The sequence below is a fragment of the Armigeres subalbatus genome, chromosome 3 (assembly GCF_024139115.2).
Source record: "Armigeres subalbatus isolate Guangzhou_Male chromosome 3, GZ_Asu_2, whole genome shotgun sequence".
In the NCBI taxonomy this organism is placed as follows: domain Eukaryota; kingdom Metazoa; phylum Arthropoda; class Insecta; order Diptera; family Culicidae; genus Armigeres; species Armigeres subalbatus.
This window is the reverse complement of record NC_085141.1, coordinates 28,920,472-28,940,922: the sequence shown is the minus strand read 5'-3', so window position 1 is coordinate 28,940,922 and position 20,451 is coordinate 28,920,472. Positions and strand designations below refer to the sequence as shown.

General features: G+C 41.6%; 1 protein-coding gene across 9 annotated transcripts in view; it reads right to left on the bottom strand.

Moving 5' to 3' along the window:
* Positions 1 to 20,451, bottom strand: part of LOC134223492 (uncharacterized) — a 167,073-nt gene that overhangs the window by 30,142 nt on the left and 116,480 nt on the right. For all 9 annotated transcript variants that reach the window (XM_062702652.1, XM_062702656.1, XM_062702659.1 and 6 more), the window contains one exon: positions 719 to 1,503. In XM_062702652.1, the coding sequence (XP_062558636.1) occupies positions 719 to 1,502 (784 nt within the window). In that variant the 5' untranslated portion in view covers position 1,503. The remainder of the gene's footprint in view (positions 1 to 718; positions 1,504 to 20,451) is intronic.

Genomic DNA, 20,451 nt, shown 5'->3' with positions numbered 1-20,451 from the left:
CTTCGGGTAAAACATTGCCCAACGTCAAAAAACAAAGAGTTCATTATTGAGCAAAATAATTTAACTAAATTTATAAAATCAAAAATGTGCACCGGCCGAAGGCGGATTAAAATCCCCGGCTAGGGTAAAATTATAATTATTTTTGAGATGACGAAGCAACAAATAGGTCATCTTGGAAACCACGTGCTTTTCATTTTTTTTAAAGCATGATATATTTAGCATATAGCGATGAAGCAATGACAAACAAATATATGATAAGCAATTGGTGTTTTAAAATGTATGTTTAGAACATGTATCTAGCATTACTATCCTCACGATTTTTGCCAGATTCTACGATATTTGCTAACAAATTCATCTTTGTTGACGCTTGTTGAAACTTGCTTGCTCAACATTCCAACAGACAGCATTTCTGCAATCGATTTTCGAAGCACCAAAGCCCCCAAACCAGCTAAAATGCCACCAAGATCAAGATAGGTCTACTCAAAACGGCTTCCTAGTGAAATTTCCCTAATAATTAGACTCAAGACTGCTCTACACTGCAACCGCCACGCCCCCCATTCGGATACCGGGCGACGGGGTTGGTTCCTCATGGAGACATATAATTTGATCCTTTCCATTCGTACCCACCCCTGCAACTAGAGCCATTACAAACAAACCCCATAAATGAGCACGAAGAAATCATCGCCAAACAGTGTACGGTGTGGTGCGGTCTACTCACTTATATAATTCTCGCCGAGATGTCCTTGCTGCAGTACGACCAGTTTGGACGAGGACGAGCTCGTCGCCGAAGACGAGGCCGGTGGCGCCACGACCGTCGCCGTCGATGAAGCTGTCGCGGCACCGTTGCTATGGGCCGTTGCTAGGCTACCGGCAACCGAACCAATGTTGTTTGGTGCAGAGTAAAATTGCGGCTGGTGATGGCCATGGTGGCCTACTGTGGTCGTACTGCCACCGCCGCTATTCGCAGGGGTGGCATAACTCTGAATCATTGCGTGACCGTTGTGGCTGGCACCGCTGCTGCCGACGCCACTGCTGCTCAGATTAATCGTGTAGGTATGATTGTTACTGTTTCCACCGCCGATGCCACTACCGCTAATTATGATATTGTTGCTGTTGTTGCTGTTATGGTTCTTAAAGCTAGTGTTGTTGTTGATTATTATGCTATGATTACTGCCTACGCCACCATTGGAGACGCTGCTGATTGCACTACTGTTGCTGTTCTGATTGGTGTTGCCAGATGTAGCAATAATGTGATGCTGCTGTTGAGCCAGGTGCTGCTGAAGGATGAGCTGATGATTAGCTTCCAGGGGAATCGACGACAGCACCATGTTGGAGCCGATGGACGTCGGAAATGACGTCACCGAGTCTTTCAAATCTGGTCTCGGACTAAGGGCGGGTGACGATGTTTCTACTGTAACGTGACCACCGATAATTGTATTTCCTCCTCCTCCACCGCCACCACTATCAGCATCGTCGTGTGAAGGAAGCCGCTCTGCAGACATTCTGCGAAAGAAATGGGAGAGAAAAAATGAGACATATGAGAAGAAGTATCATTTAAAGGCAATTAGAATGGGCGACAAAAAGCCGAACAGTTAGTGTAATTAAACGAACAGATTAAGATTTGATCCGTCCTCGGTGATGGGTCTTCCGACTGCAAAAATCTAAATCGATTTAATAACAAGTCTCTTGCTCCTTTCACTCTCTCACCGCGCCGCGTACGAATTCTCTTGCTTCGCTTCACCATCTTCGCTTTCGGGCAGGCCATTCGGTGGAGGCGCTTGACATGCACCAGCCAGTTCCATTTGGCTTTGAATGTGTGTGCGAAAGCGAAGCGCATACACTTTGCTGCCTGGAACTTGATTTGTTTGTTTATTTTTTGTCATTCTTCGTCTCATACCCAAACATGCTCATGTTATCCGGGATATCCTGCATTGATTCGAAGCATCTAATAAACAAGCAGCAGGGGTGGGGTCACCCAGGCAACGGCCCTAGCGGTAAACAAAACCATCGCCCCTTGACCTTGACCTTCTTTGTGCAGTGCAAGGGAGCTTTTGTTTTCAGCCGATGCCTAGAATAGGCCAAAATTTATTTTCGCTTCTAGCGGCTTCGTTCGCCAACGGTAGCGGCAGTACCATGTCGAGCACTGGTTTACGATGGCAACGGCAGAAATGGATTGAATAATTTCACACGAACAACTATCAAGTCATCAAGCAGTAAAGGGACGAATCGATGGCGATGGTAGTGCGTGTGCTTGTCAGAACCGGTTAGCACCGCTTATCTTCCTATTCGCAAAAAGAACAAACAAGTTCAGCAGAAAGTTTTACGTGTCTCACTTTCACATGAAAATGAAAATGGCGTTCTAGTCGGGAGAAACGAAGGCGAGCGTCCTGCTCCACCTACAATAAATAAATTATGTTTATCTTTCGCCCATTAAGCATCCCAAAGCTGCAAAATCCCAGTCCAACCCTGCCGGCACATATTTCACTCTGCCCAACCCTGACGGCCGTGCGTCAAAACTTCATCGCGGATGTCGATAGAAAATTAGAAACGCCAAGGTTTGAGCTTCTTTCCTTTCTGTTGCCGTGTGTGGCCGCCGTCGTCGCGTCGTTGGCAAAAGACAACACAAACACGAAAAAGCGAAGCTAACCTATTAATCCCCGGTGACAAATTCCGCTTGATTAAACTCGCACATATCGAGTACGACATCAGGCTTCAGAAAACACAATGGATAAGCAAGGAGAAGGGTTGCGAGTATTTTTAAACACAATCGAGACGGTAGTCAATAAGAATCACGACTGTAATGAGGAAAGGGAAATATTTCTGTACAACATTTTTGTTTTCTTGTTATAATCGACACTTTGCTCTAGATCGTCAGTTTCGTTCAAAACCAGTTTTCCTGCCCAAAGAATAAGTGTTTCATCTGACAACAACCCTTTTCAAAATTCGCAATGTGACAAAGGCACGTTCTGCCAAACATCACAATCGTTCATAAATAAATATAACTCAAATCAGCCTTTTTCTGCCTATGACCGCATATCAGTTCCATCTTTACTGGGCTTTCTATTCATTTGAGGGCTTATATACGATTACAAGTAGTATAATCCTGTGAAAACAGTTGGCTCTTTTTAACGTTTCCGATAATGCTATACTTATCATTATTAATTGTTTTGAAGTTTCCAATGAGAAGTCTTATCGTACTCACCATTATTGGATAACGCATCAAAAAAAATCGTAATATCGGCGAAAGTTATTATTCGATTTATTTATATTCGAACAAACTGTAGTTCAACAAAGTAGTGAACAACTCCTTATTATGCAGTTGTGAATAAGATGATTGTACAAAATTTATAGAGACGCCTATGTGGCATTACATCCTTTTCAAAGTAAACCTGAACCTCTTTGCTTCTTCTCGTATTTGATGCACTTTTGTCCCATCATTTGCTACCCATATCCCCTGACATGCTTTTTTTCTCTCCTCATGTTGGAAACAAACCGCCGGGAGCGAAAAGCAACGAGCACATAAAAATAACGACCTCCAGTGGAACGAACCCCTCCTATCCCTCTCCCGTCACTGCATCGCGTCATGTCGAGGAAGACAAAAAGGAGAAAGGTGAGCGCAAGTTTCGATCAAACTGGTTCGTTAAAACAATCTTTTTTTGAATCGCAGTAGCCTTCCAAAAAAAATCGTCCTTTTCTGATGCAGTAAACGGAAAAAAAATCAGTTCAACAACCTCCGTTCAAGCATTCCACCACTGGAAATCATCCTACAGAGCAAATGTTCGCACTGGGTACAGCCCTGCGCTGGGAACGAAAGTAATTTATTGAAGTTGGAGCACTCTGGTTCTGGCGGCCTTATTAAAATATCAAAGGATCCCGTGCAAGTGCTTCAACGGAGCACACTTTGTCAAGTGTACCTGGTCCGGGAGATTCTTCCTTATTTTTCCCATACGTAATATTCACACATGTATAGGAGGCACTTATGATTTCTAGCTGTCACTTACGCCTGCAAGGTATACTGTGAGCACAAAACAATAGAGTACTCCAATTCACACCCACGCCACGCCATATCTCTGCATGCAGCCAAGTAAGCAGCGTCTGTGTCCGCATTTCTCGGTATTTCCTTTTCCTCCCATGGCAAAGTAGGCAACTGCACCAGCAGCGCCTGCTGTGGTGCTGTATCCATGTGATGGGAAAACTATAAACAAAAATAGCTCTTTTCCTGTCCTTCATGTTTTGTTTAACCCCACACACCGCCAGGTGGCGGATGTATGTAGGTACATAACCGGAGAACGGTTATGTGCTTTGTCGAAGAATCCATAATTCAACAGAAAGAAAAGAAAAAAGCAAAACCCTGGTAAAACATACACGAGCTTCAATCAGGCACGTACACCATCCCATTTCCCAGCCCAAATTCCGCCACTCTCGCACAAACGCGCGCCCGAAAACAACATGCGGATTCATGTTACGGTTCAGCGCCCATGTAGGTTCGATTAAATTTTCAATCGAGCAAAAACAATCGCGATTTTCCATTGTTTATAAATTGAAATCAATCGCTTTCGGCAGTGGCGTACTGTCTGTTCCGCCTGTGATTGCCGTCACCTCCATCCTCCATCGACGACGTCGTCGCTCGGTCGTCCGTCCGCTGCACGCGGCCAACTATTTAGGTGACGCACTCACTCATCGACACTCATCTCACCGCGTGAGCAAACTCGCAGTTCGCACCTTCCTCGCTCGTGACTCTTTCGTCAGCCACCACCGCGGCCCGTATCCATCAGTGTTTGCTCCGCTCGTTTATTTGTTTGGTACTCTCGTGGTTGTCACGGGAATTCACATCGTCGGTTTCCCCTGCCGCGACGGACGCGGAACGGAATCAGTTTTTCCCGTTTGGATTTCCTCGTGCGCTCTTACCTGGTCGCAAAGCCCAGCCGCGTGCTGTGCCTGTGCCGTTTTGTTGACGCGAGTTGCCATAGTTCGTCCCCATCCGTCCGTCGTCGGTCGTTGTTGGCGGCGATGACCTTGAGGCCAAACAAACCCCATCCGTTGTTGGTTGGAGGCGTATGGATGGGGGCTCGAATACGGGTCGGGTCGGCGGGGACTACTTGACGGAAGTAGGTAGCCAAGGTAGTAGGCATTGAGTGTTGTTTTGCTTTTATTTATTTTTTCGATGTTCCGACTTATAATTTCTAGGTCATTTGGTTATGCGTCCTGTCCGTTTGGCTACGGAATTATTTTTCTATAGCTTTCCGAAGAAAACTCCGTACTCGGTGAGTGGCGGTAGTTGCTAAGGGTTACGTTCAAGCAATGTTGCATAATCTATTGGTTGGTGGCCAATCGGAATTCGTGGTGCGACTGCAGTACGAAGTTTTAATTACCTGATCGAATAATAGAACTGTGCTTCGAACGAGAAATTTATCATGCAGATGTTTCTTTTATATTTCCTATAATTTTAACTGTTCTCACTACTTAATTTTAACGAATGATTCCAATGTTATCGACATCTATATCTGCTTTTAATGTATATCTAGATTTAGATTATAACGCTATCAGCTCTGAGTAAATCCGAAGATTTTCCTCATAAAATCCAAAGTTAGTCTAAGATCTTCTTCTTCTTCATCTTCTTCAATGGCTCTACATTCCAACTGGAACTTGGCCTGCTTTTCAACTGCGGAATTCTATTCGCATTTCCTCAGTTATCAATTGAAAGCTTTTCTATGCCCGCCATTGCATGAGTATGTATCTTGTGTGGCAAGTACAATGGGTACACTATGCCCAAGGTGTGGAGAAAGTTTCCAACCCGAAAATATCGTAGACCGGGCCGAGAATTGAACTCGCCATCTCCGGATTGGCATTCCTACGCCTTTGCTCGCAAGGCTACTGGAGACCCCTAGTCTAAAATATAAACCATAAAATAAACCATAGACACGAAATGGCCACCTAGTGCATGCTTGGTCACAGTGCATATGGCATTAAACCACAGACAAACAGACATCACACATGGAACATTTACTCATCAAATCCATAGTCATGCAACCACGATCGACATTTTTTATGTGTACCAATTTACGCAGACCACGGCCACGGACCAGATGGCGGGTTTGATCAAACGTTCGTGGAGCTCGATCAAAAACGATTGGTGCGCGCACGAGTGATTGATTGGGCAACTAATGATTATTCAAATTGGCCGGTAATTTCATGACCGATGAAATTTTCTCAACTGTTATGTCTGTTTGTATGTGATTGAATGATATTATCATTATTTCAATATATGCTCCCTATCGATTCCGCAGAATCCTTTTGAAAATCTCTAAAACAAGAATCTCATAGGATTTTAACATTTATTCCATCCAATCCTTGGATGGTTATCCAAAAAATACTGCAGTCTTCGTCAAGAACCCATTCGCTATTCTTTTCAAATTACTGACGGAATTTTCAGTATCCTCAAGATCCTCATTTTGATTTGATCTCACATGAACAATCACAGAAATTATTAAAAAAAAAACCCTAGTTAATCCACCCAGCGGTGTTGGTGCCTTTCTAATGCAAAAAATACTTAAAAAAAACTCAAAAGTACAGCCCAATCGGGTTGTACGCAAGTGTGACGAAGGACTACGTAGCCTCATCTAATGGATTTTATATGTAGTAGCAAAAAGGACCTTGTGTTGCATAGGAGCTGGTAGTAAGTGTTACGGTATGTCTATTGCTTGCATCGCGGAACTTGAAATCGATTTCTATATGTTTGCATTGGATTTACACATGCTCTATGAAAAAGACTAAAACATCATGTGAAATTTTCTCAAAAGATTCCGATTTGTTTTGTTGACGTTTGTGATAAGAAATGCGCGTTATTGAAAATAAAACATTTAAGCAAACACCAGAACAGCTGAAAATAATCTGATTTTGAGTGGGTTCACCGAATTGAAAATTAATACCAGAATACCAGAAATTTTAATACAAAGAATCTGTGATGCTTTTAACAAACCCAACCTCCAACAATTCGGTCTCGAAATAGATTCCGTGTCATGTAAATATAAGCTATCGTTTAGTTTAATAAAGAGTAATTGAATCACCAGAACGCTTAACCTGTTATACCTGGTTTGGCTCGCTTACAAGAAGTTGAAATACTGGCTAACGAGATGGGCTCTCACTCTGCGAACCAAGGTTCGATTCCCTGTATTGGGCCTATTTTTTTTATTTTCCATTAAAAATATAAACCACGAAATTACAGCACATGTAAATTTAAATCAACCTTTTACTTTAAGTTGTTAGACACGGAGGTAAATTTGCTACATCGACTTGAACGTCGCAACCATCGCTAACGACCATCACCGCTACCTACGCTATCATTGTTATTGAATTTTGTGTCATTTGAAAAAAAAAAATCATTTTGAATCAAAGCTCTTCAGGTCAATATACACAGGATTTTGTTTCTACACGATTTTTTTTCACTCGTATTTTTGATCGTGTGACTTCAATTTGTTTCAAAAAATCCAGAATAAATCAAAGAAAAATCACATGGTAATTAATATACGTTAAACATTTAGGATGAGTAGAAAATTGAGAAAATGTAAATTGCGTAAAAACAAAATCCAGTGTAATGGCGATTACGATTTTGATGGCGATTACGCAGGGAGCGGACCGATTCTGAATTTGGTTATGAGCTGTTAGTTATCCAAAATGCTTATTGTTGAGAAAAGTAACAACAGAAATTCGACCCAAGACGAGGTTTCTTTATATTACAAAACATTATCGCTTGGCATCTGTCGGTCCGAGCGACGGCCGCTGATGGGTGGTTACTGTAAATATTTTCCACTAGTGGCATCATCACCGATCTGGCTGTCGGCGACGGAAAGTGAACTTTTCTGGCAAGATTCTTTGGTATTGTTTCTATTAGTCATTGTAAATGAAATCGATTCTTTCCCGTCCATCATTTTATACAAAAGAAGGTTGATCCGAGTGGAATTTTATTCAAAGGGCAAAACTCAATCGTAACTAGCAAATTTGATAGCACTTCGGAGAGAGCTGGTGCAATAAATACTAAGCTACCACGCCTACCGCCGATGTCACCGAAACAATCCATTTTTCCAATCAACGCTTTCTTACTAGGAAATGCTGGTCCTGAGAAGAATGAATTTTCTTTCCACAACGCGCCTTTCCAATAACTAACTGCAGTCTAACGCTTGTCGAAACCTTTGCATTGAAATTTTACTTCGTGCTGTTTTTGTCTGACGGCCACTTGATGAGTTTTCGCTAAGACGCCACATTGCGATGGTTTTCCGTTGAGAATGTTCCCAGCGCCTTCGTGCTGCTGTGTCCGCTTCGCTGATTTCGCTCCTCCGCGTCCACTCTGCGAGAAATCTTGTTCGAACTGAGGATCAGATCCAAACTCGCAATTTGCTTGATTTTGATGTCTGTGCTTGCGATGCTTGGTTTACCTATTTATCCAGCTTTTTATTCTTAATCTGCTATAATATCTGAATCACCCCTTTTGACATTTGGGTTGTCCACCATAAATTTGCCCGGTTTAGATCGAAGTATGCTGTATTGTTATGTTAACTTTTTGTTTACAATGAAACTTCAAAAGTTTTTATTCTCAAGTTTCAATCAAGGAGCTAGACTTTGCTTAGTAAAGTCTAGCTCCTTGAGTTTAAATTCCAAAAATAAATATATCTAATTTTCTAATCTTTTTAGGTGCGGTCTATGTGGTTGGTGGAATATGCACTTTATTCTTTTCCATTTGAAGAATATGGTGGAAGGATGAACTTTCTACATCATCATTTCGTCACTACAACTCGCAATATTGAATCTTTTTTTGCACAGGCCTGTGCACAAATAATGCGGAAAACAGAATATATGAGGGAGAGTTGTGAATCTGTTGTTTTGGAGCGACGGATTTTTCTTAAGATTATAAACTCCTCCTTGAATGCGAGCAAGAAATAATGTATAAGCTATTACGCCATATGTGTTTCAATGAGGTTTCTGTGAAAATAAAGTCGTTATAAAGAAAAAATTATACAAAAAGCTAATAAGTTGAAACTATGTTGAAACAATTTCATGTTATAAATCGCAAATAGTTTGCGAATGTACTCTATTTGCTTAACGACTAGAACTGGAAAAGGATTAGAAATCAAATTGCTTAAGAATGTGGCATTAACGGTTGACTTCTTTTTGGCTTTTCGCAAGCTTACCGTATTAGAAATTAGCTTATAGGCGATACTTAAGTTAGTGCCATACATGCACTTCTTTAGTTATTAATTGATGCAATGATACTTTAAGCCCGGATGAGTTTAAAATAATTCCTACAGACTGTTTCTATCGGCGCAAAGGGTACAACTGACGAATCGCGTTACTGTAGCTATCACGTAAAGTGTTGTGGTATGAAAGGATTCCAGGAACGTCCAACGTCGAGCAACATAAAATTAGACCAAAGGAATTTTAGAAAAATTGAGGTCACCAAGAATGACTACATCCCAGTCGTTGACAACAACAGAGTAAATTGTAGAATATTTTTTATTTTCTAATACATAGGAGACATCTTCAGTGCTCATTAGTGACTGCAAAATTTTTAAACTTTGCACACGCAGCAATTGCCAGTTGTTTTTTGTTACATATTCTCAGGTTCTCCGTTGCATTCCTCAAAACGATTAAATAAAACTTGGCATAAATTTACTACATTGCTCGCTGTAAAATCTTACTTTCCCGGTTCGCTAGAATTGAAATAATTTATAAAAAATTTAATATTCAAATTGATTGACCGTAATTTGTAAACAATTATCCATTAGTGAAAATTTTTGACAGATAATTAAAACAAACTAAAAATCAATGCAACCTCGATGCTGTTATAGTTTACTGTACACAGCATCTGTCATTATCGAGGGGTGTCTCATCAAGTTTATGGCCAACGTAAAAAGCTGGATAAACTTTTTTTTATTAATTATCGATACTAAATAATTAAAAATCAGTATTCTCAGATAGATAAAAAGGAGCGTTGACTCATCCTTGATCGAATGGTTAAAAAATATGAAAATCCATCGAGAAACGGCTGAAATATTTAAGTTCAAAGTCTATCATATTTTCGTGTCAGTCTCCGATTTCCGCAATCGCAAAATGTACCCCAATATAGGAAAGACAGACGTAGTCCTACGTCAACAATATAAATGAGTATTTTTAGCGTGTACAAGAAATAGTATTTTGGCAATAACTTCTGAGCCCATAGTCGGATCTGGCCAATTTTCAATACCAAGCAATGGAGGAGGATTCCAGGTTGCAACTAACTCGGCCAATGATATGTTCCTAAAAGTGTGTCTACAAAAGTGTGTCGTCGAGCTGACTCTATTCGTATATAACACTATAGGTCTTCGAACCTTCTATCAAAAGTTCGGTTTTGGAGTGAACATATAGGCGCAGAAAAACAGACATAACAGTCGTGAAATTTCAATCGTTTACTAATTTACTGACCAATTCAAATAATCATCGATCACTCTTGGCGCGCGCATCGTATTTGCTCGAGTTTGACGTTTGCTCATTACCGCCAACTGGTTCGCGATTCGCCCAACTTAGTGAAAACAAAAGATGTCGTGAATGTTTGTACGAAGATGAATTTGATGAGTGAATGTCCAATATGTTATGTCTGTTTGTCTGTGATATAACCTTAAATACTAATTATACGTAGTATACGAGAAAGGAAAAAATTTAAATGATTCTCCTTTAAATTATTACCTTCGTCCAGGCAGTTTTGTAGGCAACTCTTAAACATATCTGGCTCAGAAATAATCGCTTGTTTGAAGACGAGGTTGGAAATCCCATATGGACCCGGTGGCTTGTAGTAACTAGCGGAACTACATCGGCAGACTCCTAGGAGGCCAAATCGACGAGCCGTCTACTATCCTGGCGAACATCTTCGGAAACATCTCAAGTGGTGTACTTCAAATCCTAGCCATCACAACCCTGTACGCATCCCCCAAATTGGTATCGTTCGCCGTCCTTAACAACTCACCAAGACAGGATCGCTTGCTTTGTTTAACTAGTCATAGTTTGTGCGTCCTCCGTTCCTCCAGTTTGCCAGCGTTTGAAACGACTGCCCCCATACACCCAGGCACCGTAAATCACAAGGCAACATCAGTTCTATTCTCAGTGATCGACTGTTGTAGCACCATTTGAGGTGCATCACCGCCTGGCTGCCTCAAGACTGGACAGGCCTGTCCACCGGAGGGGTGTTTGTTGTCTTCGTCATCTGCACAGATCTAACACCTTTGAGTAACTTCACACCTTCGGCATAGCTCACTACGGTTCGGCGCTTTACTCTACACTGATCTCGACCAGGTCACACCGGTTTCGGAAACCTCATCTAGCCCTTTACACTGGATGACCACCACATAGGGGGTCAAAGAGCTATAACCTGAACGCCATCGCCCAGTACATCCTCGATCAACTTCCTATACACGGAACACTTCTGTGCATCATCCCACTTTAGGACAACAATCATCTCGTTATTCTGAGTCCTGCAGATGCAGTCCACAGCTTCTCGTCAGCCGAGGAGCTTCTCTTCGTCACTCTCGGTCTTCAAGACTTCGACATAGCTCTTACTGTCAGCTTCGACGATAATTTCTTTGCATATCTTTTCGTTTGCCGCTTCCTTCTTGGCCTCAGCTTCCACAACCGTCTTTATTGCGGCTTTCTTCACTTGAGCCTTTAAATTCTTGGGATTTATGACAACTTTCCAGGCTTAGGAGTTGCGCCGGTGGTGGTCATGCGTCATAGCAACTCCGCTACCTGGCTTACCGCCAACTTCCTCTCCTCAGTAAGGAGTCAAATTTTTCTCTTTAACTCCAGCTGGGGCTTTAGCTTTGTGGCTACAGTCATTACGTCACTTTTCAAGATAACGGAAGAGTAGTTCAGCATTGTAGCATTGTTTTAATATAGCTCCGAAAGGCAATGGCAGATCAGGCTGATTTTTAATTGCGAAAAACTAGGCCGCATTTCGCGTCGAATGCAACTTGTTGTGAGCAAATCGGATAATGCCAAATACCAGAACGTGTGTCTCATATGCTTGTACACAAACACACATACATACAGACACCGTTTCAATTCGACGAGCTGAGTCGATTGGTACAAAACATTATGGGTCTCTAAGCTTTCTATCAAAAGTATCGGTAAGTATTTTGGAACTCCATCCTGGATCAAAAGAGTTAGTTTGGCTTGCGGTTCCACGAGTGGCGTAGTCAATACAGCGTAATTATTCATGATAGTAATCGAATTCCTCATTTGCAAACCAGTTGAGTTCTTGCTCCTATTCATAACCCCAAGTTGTAGACCTTGATCAACTTTACAATCACTGTGATCCCGAAAAATCGAATTTCTTATAAATTGTAAATGCAGTACACTGGTCTACTATTAACAGGGCTGGCAGCGATGACTGCTGTTCAAAATAGCGACTTTATTAACCAACGATGACGAAAAAGTTACAATCAGTTCCAGAATAAATGACCAAAAAGTGTCAAGAAAATTATTTTGAGCTTTTTAGTGGAATGTCTTCACTTGTCAAGACGAGTTTGTACCTTCTCATTTAATTCCACCACTTGACGAGTCAAGTCAAGGTAAAATGGTCAAAATGACTTATGTGCTTTTGTAAACAAAGATTCAAATGACGATTCAAAGAATCTGATAGCTCTCCCACGCAAACCAACACCATCAACAGGTAGCGGAATCCTTCATCTATCTATTGATGGTGTTGGTTTGCGTGGAAGAGCTATCAGATTCGTCGAATCGTCGTTTGAATCTTTGTTTACAAAAGCAGATAAGTCGTTTTGAAAATTTTGTCTTGAAGTACGGGACACTGAAGGCGACCTTACTGTTGAGGTCGAAATACGTATCTGGCAAGGTACAATCAAGTGGTGGAATTAAATGGGAAGGTAGAAACTCGTCTTATGACAAGCAAATAGTGTCTTTTGTATAAAGTGTATAATAAGGTAGTAAGCTACCAGTTGCATTAGCATTGTTACCACGTCTCATGACCACGGCCACCTTTACCCTTCGCCGTCGTCAAAGATATCATCAAAATCGCTCTTGAAGCTGCAGATCAGAGAACGCAAATTGGAGCGTACATATCTGGACAAAAATTATATTCATTTAGAAGAAATGGCAAGTGAGGAAAGCACGAGTGAGTGCAGCCAGGTATGGGAAAAATCGGTTCATTTAGCGACTAATCTTTCACTCACATCTACACACAATCGCAAATTAGGCAACTGTACACGAGCCCTTCCAAAACTTTCAATTTCGATTGTCTGCCGTTTGGCTTCAGTTAGTAACGAATCATGCCAAAAAACAAACAGACAAAATTCATCACCGAATCTCTCCCACAGATAGCAAATGATGCATAGCCGAGTATTTGTTTACATTCGGTTCGTAAACGAATGGAATCGCAATTGAGTGGTGAGTGAGGATTCGGCAGAAAGAATCAGGCCGCAAAACGAATCATTGAGTCTAAATTGAATCAATCTTCTGAGTCCAACTCAGTGTTTTCTGCTGCACTCACTAAACATCGGTTCATTCTCATCTCTCGATTTCTATTCGCACTCTCTGTGGTTTCACTTATTCCTGCCTGGGGCACTCAGTAGGTATGAATCGTTTGTTGGTTCGCTGTTGGGTTGAGTAGCATTCATTTTGCAATCATGTGTTCGCTGATTGATAGGGATTTTTAATCGGTGTGGTTCGTGCGAGTGAGTGAGTTTTCCCATAGCTGAGTGCAGCCTCAGTTCTACCATTAGATAACTGGCTGAAAAATACGAAGAAAGTTAAGGAAGCCCGTCCGGCCGGCCGCCTAGTTCTACTTCAGCGACATTCAATGAAATGCTACCTAGCTCCGTGACCATCCCTAGAGTTCAAGAACATAAGACTGTTCGAAATGAGTCCCGTCCATTGAAGAAATGTTTCAAGCACCATGAACTTCCATACAACGTACAGAAAGGTAGATGCGAGTCTCTTCCATAACGGAGTGAATCTGGTGCGTGAATCATCTTCTATGATTACTCGCCAGAATTGTAATATCCATCGCATATCAACGAGATTTGTTCTGTTCCGATGTCTTCCAGCCGGTGATAATATATGTTAAACAATAGGAACAGTGCACCGTGCTTCAGCAGACAAAATTGGTCTTGGATAAGCAGAATGTCCGCTCAATCTACGATGAACCGGTAGTACTAAACGCTGTGAAAAAGGATAGCCCTAACAAGTCTTTCCTTCTCGGGTTTTCAAGTTGAAAATGTTTAAAACTTCGAATTGGATGAAGTACGAAGCATAAACAATGTGGAATGATTGGCCAGTTTTCGCATATGCGATGTCTCCCAAATAGAAATTAATCATACCTAATTTAAATGAAACATATGCACGTCACATTGGTTCTAGAAAGCCGCGAAGGAAAACCTGATACACTAATAGCACTAGCTAACCCAAGTAACATTTCAAGTTTTATTCCGCTCTAGGAAAGGTTTTCAAGATCAATTTATAAGATCTAACAATAAAACCGAATAATACACGGCAACCTTCGTATGACCTCTATAAGAGTAAGCTATTGCCAAGTGGCCCTCTCCAGATAACCACTATGAACCAATTATAAGAGCATTTAGAAACCTTTTTTAAACCACCCGCAAAAAAGGGAATTTGGCTGCGGCAGCTGTCAAAATGTTGCTTTGAAAAAAAAACAAAACTTTGCAGAAAAATAATAACAAAATGGATTTTTGATGGAAGTTATGTTGATGACAACAAAATAATATTTGCTTTCAGGTTTGTTTTTCGATTTACTGCCATTGAAAATGAGGTGCGCGTCCGATTTCATGGTCAAAGCTGGTGTAAAAATAAGGTTGAATACCAAGCGCCGGCAATATAACGTACCTCAAGGAAACAAATTGAAAATATTTATTACCACATTATCTAAGATGTCTGCTAAATTGATTAGTACTTTTACCGAAATTATTAGTAAATAAAAATTTGTTGTCAGAAAAGGCATGATACGCGGTGAAAATTACGTTTAATCATAAATTTTAGTGATATTTTTCAATGACTTCGAAATGCATTTCCATTTTCAATATGGCTTTTTTAAACACCGTCATAAACTCTTCGCAATGCAAACATTCTTATGGGGGTAATTCATTTGACCACATTATGACCAAAAATTGGAGCTTTATCCGAGCGTTGAGAATTAGATTTATTACGCTCTTTATCACAACCATAGATCTGTTCATATGGTCAACGGGCATTTGACGTTTGAAGCTTTTTTCAGCAGATTTATGAGAGGTTTATTGATAGCGATAAGAGGGCTAATAAAACTGAGCAATTAGCTTGGTGATTGCTGTCATAAGTCTGCAATAAGAATTAGATAAATCCAAGAAGCATGGAAATTGTTACTTGGGAAGGCTGGACTGTTTGTGGTAGGAGTAATGAAATAAGTCTATCAAATCTAATACATTATTCTTTCCATACAGGAACAAGTTCCGCATCAGACGAGAATCTGCACAAGGCAATAAAGAAATACCTTTCGTTTGACGGCATGGGTATTGTGAAACTTTGTCAATCTTCCTCATCGTCTGAAAATTAAAGAGCATTCTCTTCAAAGAAAGGCCATACAACCATCAACGGAAAACGATTCGAGGCTTGCTTCTTAAGGATGAATTTCTGTCTATGTGACACTTATTTGTTTGCAGAGGTTTTTGGGGCCGGACAAGGATCTTAAGATGGTTCGAGACCGAGGGGGCTCCCATACAAATGAAGCATAAATTTCTCCATAACTCAGGAACTAATCAGAGAATAAATCAATGTTAAGCGAAACGAAGTTCGTCAGGTCTGCTAGTACATAAAATAAAATAAACAGAGAAAGGCTCTCCGAGCAATACCCATAGAGGTGACAGAAGCAATCATGAAACAGCACTTCGTGGACGACCTGCTGGTGAGCGTGTAGCATCGCAAGATGCGGCTTTATAGCTGGCTCGAGAAATTTAATTCGTGCATTCGAAATCCGCAACTGGATACTCAATTCAAAGTAATAACGGAATTAGGTTCGAGTGACCAAGAGTCAGTGATGTCTTACAAAACGTGAAGTATTGCGAGTGCTCATGACTATTTTCGATCCGTTGACATTCGAAGTCCATTGTCCCAGATATCTAATGGTGCTATATTACAGAAATTCTAACGATCCGGAGTGCAATAGGATGAACCAATCAACGACACTTTGTACCGTCTTGTAAGTCTTGTTTCTCTGTTTTCGGAGTTAGCCATATGGAATGCATTATCGTGTTACATACGTTGAAGTTTTAATTCATGCATTTCATTCGGATGGCACAGAGTATCGTGGAAACCCTTTCTATCAATCTGACTAAGCACTGTTTGTGGACTGACTGTCGCATGGCCTATGATGAAAAAAGAACCATTATATTTTTTGAGGCTTCATATTTTTAACATAATGATTCTGAGAATTATCACAAAATGATCTACGGGAATTTCGATTCATTCTCCTATAGAACGCTTAGCAGCAATATTAAAAAGAGTCAACCGTTAGCATTCTCGATCGGCTGAAAGCGGTACAAATCTTAATTAAGAAGACTACGTACGATAATACAAGCCGGGTAAACCTATGTGCTGAATGAATAATGCTTGTATGCACAAAATATCTTCATAATTTAGGACCACATGCTGCTCTCTGACTTTTCCTTGCTTCTCAGATAAGCTCCTGACATTCTAATAACCGCTCGACAAGCACGAACCAGTGTTGCCATCAATCACGCAATCATCAATCATCATTCCGCACTTCCCTGGCATTGTCGCCTGCCAACCCAAACCAAGCCGTCCCATTGAGACCGAAATCCATCCGACCAGAGCGAATATGAATTCCCCGAAGAAATGGATGGATGTCATTTCTCAAGCCTCGTTTGCCATAACAATTGGATTACATAACCTACTCGAAGGGAATTATTCCCTTGAACAAGAACGACAGCGCGACAAAAAAGAAATGCCGGAAGAAGACACGGCCAATATGAAGGCAGGGCCAGCGCATAGATTTACGCCATTCAGTATAAATAGACAGTAGGTAAACCATTAATCTTTAACGAGCTAAACAAGCGTGCTCTGGCTGCCCGCTGATGTCTATCTGCTGAGTGTCGGACGACCACAGCTCAACGAAACGGGTCCCCGTTAATGTCGTTTTGGGCGAAACGAAATTTCGCACAATCATTATGCCATGCGGGGCGGGCGGACGTGTTGTCGTGGTCCCGCTACTTGATGTGTGACAAACCTACACACGTACGTGTATGCTTGTTGTTTTTCGTTCCTGTGCTGGTTGCCATGACAGACCGATTAGCAACTACCAATCATAACAAACTTTATGGCGATGGTTTGGCGAGAGCATTCTCGGTAAAACGAAAAACAAATCACCCAAAACTTCAGACAGCAATGCGAGGTAGAATACTTAAGGGCAGTATTATGTGACTGACTGAGTGTACGGTTATTTTTAACACATATTAGCATTTATGTTTATGACAGGCGCTTACTTTGGCGTCAACAAACGTAAACGGTGACAGCGCTTGTAAAGTAATACCGACCGACGACCAAAAGACCAACAGCCATCATCATCCGTTACATCATCGCAGGTGGCGCTGCATTCTTGGCCGATTAGCAGTACTTCGGTCGCCGCGTTGCCAAAGCGACGCTTACCAGTTAAACAAATGTGGAACGCAAAATGCGGTTCCCAGCCTACTGCCTGGTCCGGCTGAACTAATTAGATCTGGGAAGGGCAATTTGAATCGGATTGTTGCAAGAAAGGTTCGAATTTGGGAGGAGGGGGACTGTGTATGCGTGCGGTCGCGTGATATCTTGCAATAAAAAGACCGTACATAACCAACTGTTCGCGAACCCCCATCAGTTGCCACCAACCAACCCCCGTTACGAATGGGGTTGAATTTAGATGAGCAGGAAACCTGCCTCAACCTCCGATACGTTTATCACTCTGCGCTACAATTTGGGTTCTTCCATGGGCTCATCGGTGGCTTAAGCGGATATGAAGCTAACCATGAGCCGAGAGCTGGGTTCGATTCCCGATCCGTAATAGCTGATTCTGATTTTTTTCAATTTTTCTGAATGCTGATTACTGTGGAAGTATTCAATTTTCAATTTAATATTAAATTGTAAAACGGCAATATTCCAATCAGGGGATATTATGCCAGTAAAAGAAGAAAATGTTGGTTTAGCCCGAATAACAGGGTTGAAGCGCGTTGTTGTTGTCGTCGCAATGTAACATGTGTCGATTGCGGTGTAGATTGATGTTAACGAGTGATAAACGGCAGCAAAAGGCGTTTTTCACAACAACTCGAACGAAACAACTTAGCAAACGGGTAGGGGACGGAACGGACATGTTCGGTGCACACAGCTTTGAAAGCATTGTGTGATAAGAGCCAGGCGTTGCGGAAAGGGCTCCATGTCAGAAACGACATGTGGTGTAGCCAGCGTTTGCGTCCCTCGTTGCAGCTCCTGCAGAGACCGTGGCCAGATAAGCTAATTATGTGGTACCGTGTGGGCTCTCCAAACCCTGAATGTTGCAAAACTTAACCCAGTTCAAGTGAAGACGAAACGTAAGCAGGTGTGACACATTCGTTCCATTTAGAAAAGAAGCTTCACACTTTGGTTAGTAGCTGCATTCGGTGCTGACGCCTACTAATGAAAAAGCCATGAAATGAGTGACGCACACATACAGTGATGGAGATGTTTCACATCGCATCGTGGTTGCCTTGGATGTTGTTGTTAGCGTCGTTCACATACGTGGTAGATGATACAGAAGCAGGCGATCCCTTTCCTTCGTCAACCAAACAAACAAACAGTTTGGATAATCCGAATCATAAAACTTATAAGCCCTGAATACTATTTAGCGTGTCATGTAACCATTTTGACGCGACTACGATGTTCACCATAACGAAAAAAGCAATCACGGCTAAGATTACCATCTGAACTGCAATTTGTTATGATGGAATATCCAAAACATAGCTGTGGTCTACATATTTAGCAACTTTTTAGATTAATATAACTAAAACCCTGATATTTTCTTATTGGTTTTGACAAAAAAAAAACTGATTAATCCACCTAGCGGTGTTGGTGCCTTTCTCGTTCAAAAAAAAATACTAAGCAAATATTAATGAATATTTTTTAGCGTGTTTTGGGCATAAAAAATAGTATTTTGGTCATAACTACTGATCCCATAGTCCGATCTAGCCAATTTTTAATAGCAAATAATGGGACAGAATCGTCGAATGGAACCTGTTGCGAGTAATTCGGACAATGCTAAGTTTCAAAAAGTGTGTCTACAAAATTTGTACACATACACACACATACAGACATCACCTCTGTTCGTCGAGCTGAGTCGATTGGTATATAACACTATGGATGCCTGGTCTTCTATCAAAAATTCGTTTTTGGAATGATCATACAGCCTTTCAGTAAAACTTTGTTGTACGAGAGAGGCAAAAAGCTACAAGGTTCTAATACATAGTAAGGAGAACTTTTTTTAAAACGCCCAATAATTTTAATACACCATTAGAGTAGAACGTAGAACCCAAAATTATTATACCGATCATCCTATCGGTCGCCATTTTGGATTCTTCCTTCGACGTTCAAAACACCATTCATTTGTTCAGTGTTTTTGTTCTGTATTATTTCTTACATTTAAATCGTTTTTACCACCTATACAACTGACATCGTTGCGGTGTGCCGAGTTCCTCCCTCCAAACCTATGAAAACCCACAGAAAAATATGCTCTCGTTTCAGCGACCGCGTGTGCGCGCATGACTTAATCAACGCACAGCGCCCGGCTAGAATCAATGCAAGGTGGGAGGACTATGTATCCGGCAGCTAAGCAACACCATCACGCCTCCAAATCCCGCAGCCCCGGATACACACATCCAGCCAGACAGAGCGAAAGAGTGAACGGTGCAACATTGCATCCTCAGCCAAACCGCGTACCGCAAAGCCAGCGGCTAATTTTAGATCGCCTCCTAGTTGATTCATCATCACCACCATAACGCACTCTGAGAAACGGTGTAGCTCGAAACGCTTGTACCGCCCCCTCGTTGGTCAATACCAACGGGACGGCGTCTGCCCCACTCCATCAAAGCAGCAATGTTTATCTTCCGATAGCCCCGACGACGGTGCGGAGGATCAAATTGCCACCGCATTTTGGGCAGAACAACAGCAACAGCATTTAATTCCCGCACCTGTTAGCCGTAAACTATACGAATGTGAGACATACCATTCGACAGGGTTGCCAGTTTCATAACGAAGTTACGTCACATTTGCGCATAGGCGTTTGGTGACAAGAATTTATGTCACCGTAGCCACTAGGTTTTTAAGCCAAGATTTTCCTCGTAATAAACGCTGATATAAGTACCAATATGGAAGGTTGTTTGCGTACCTCTCCAACGC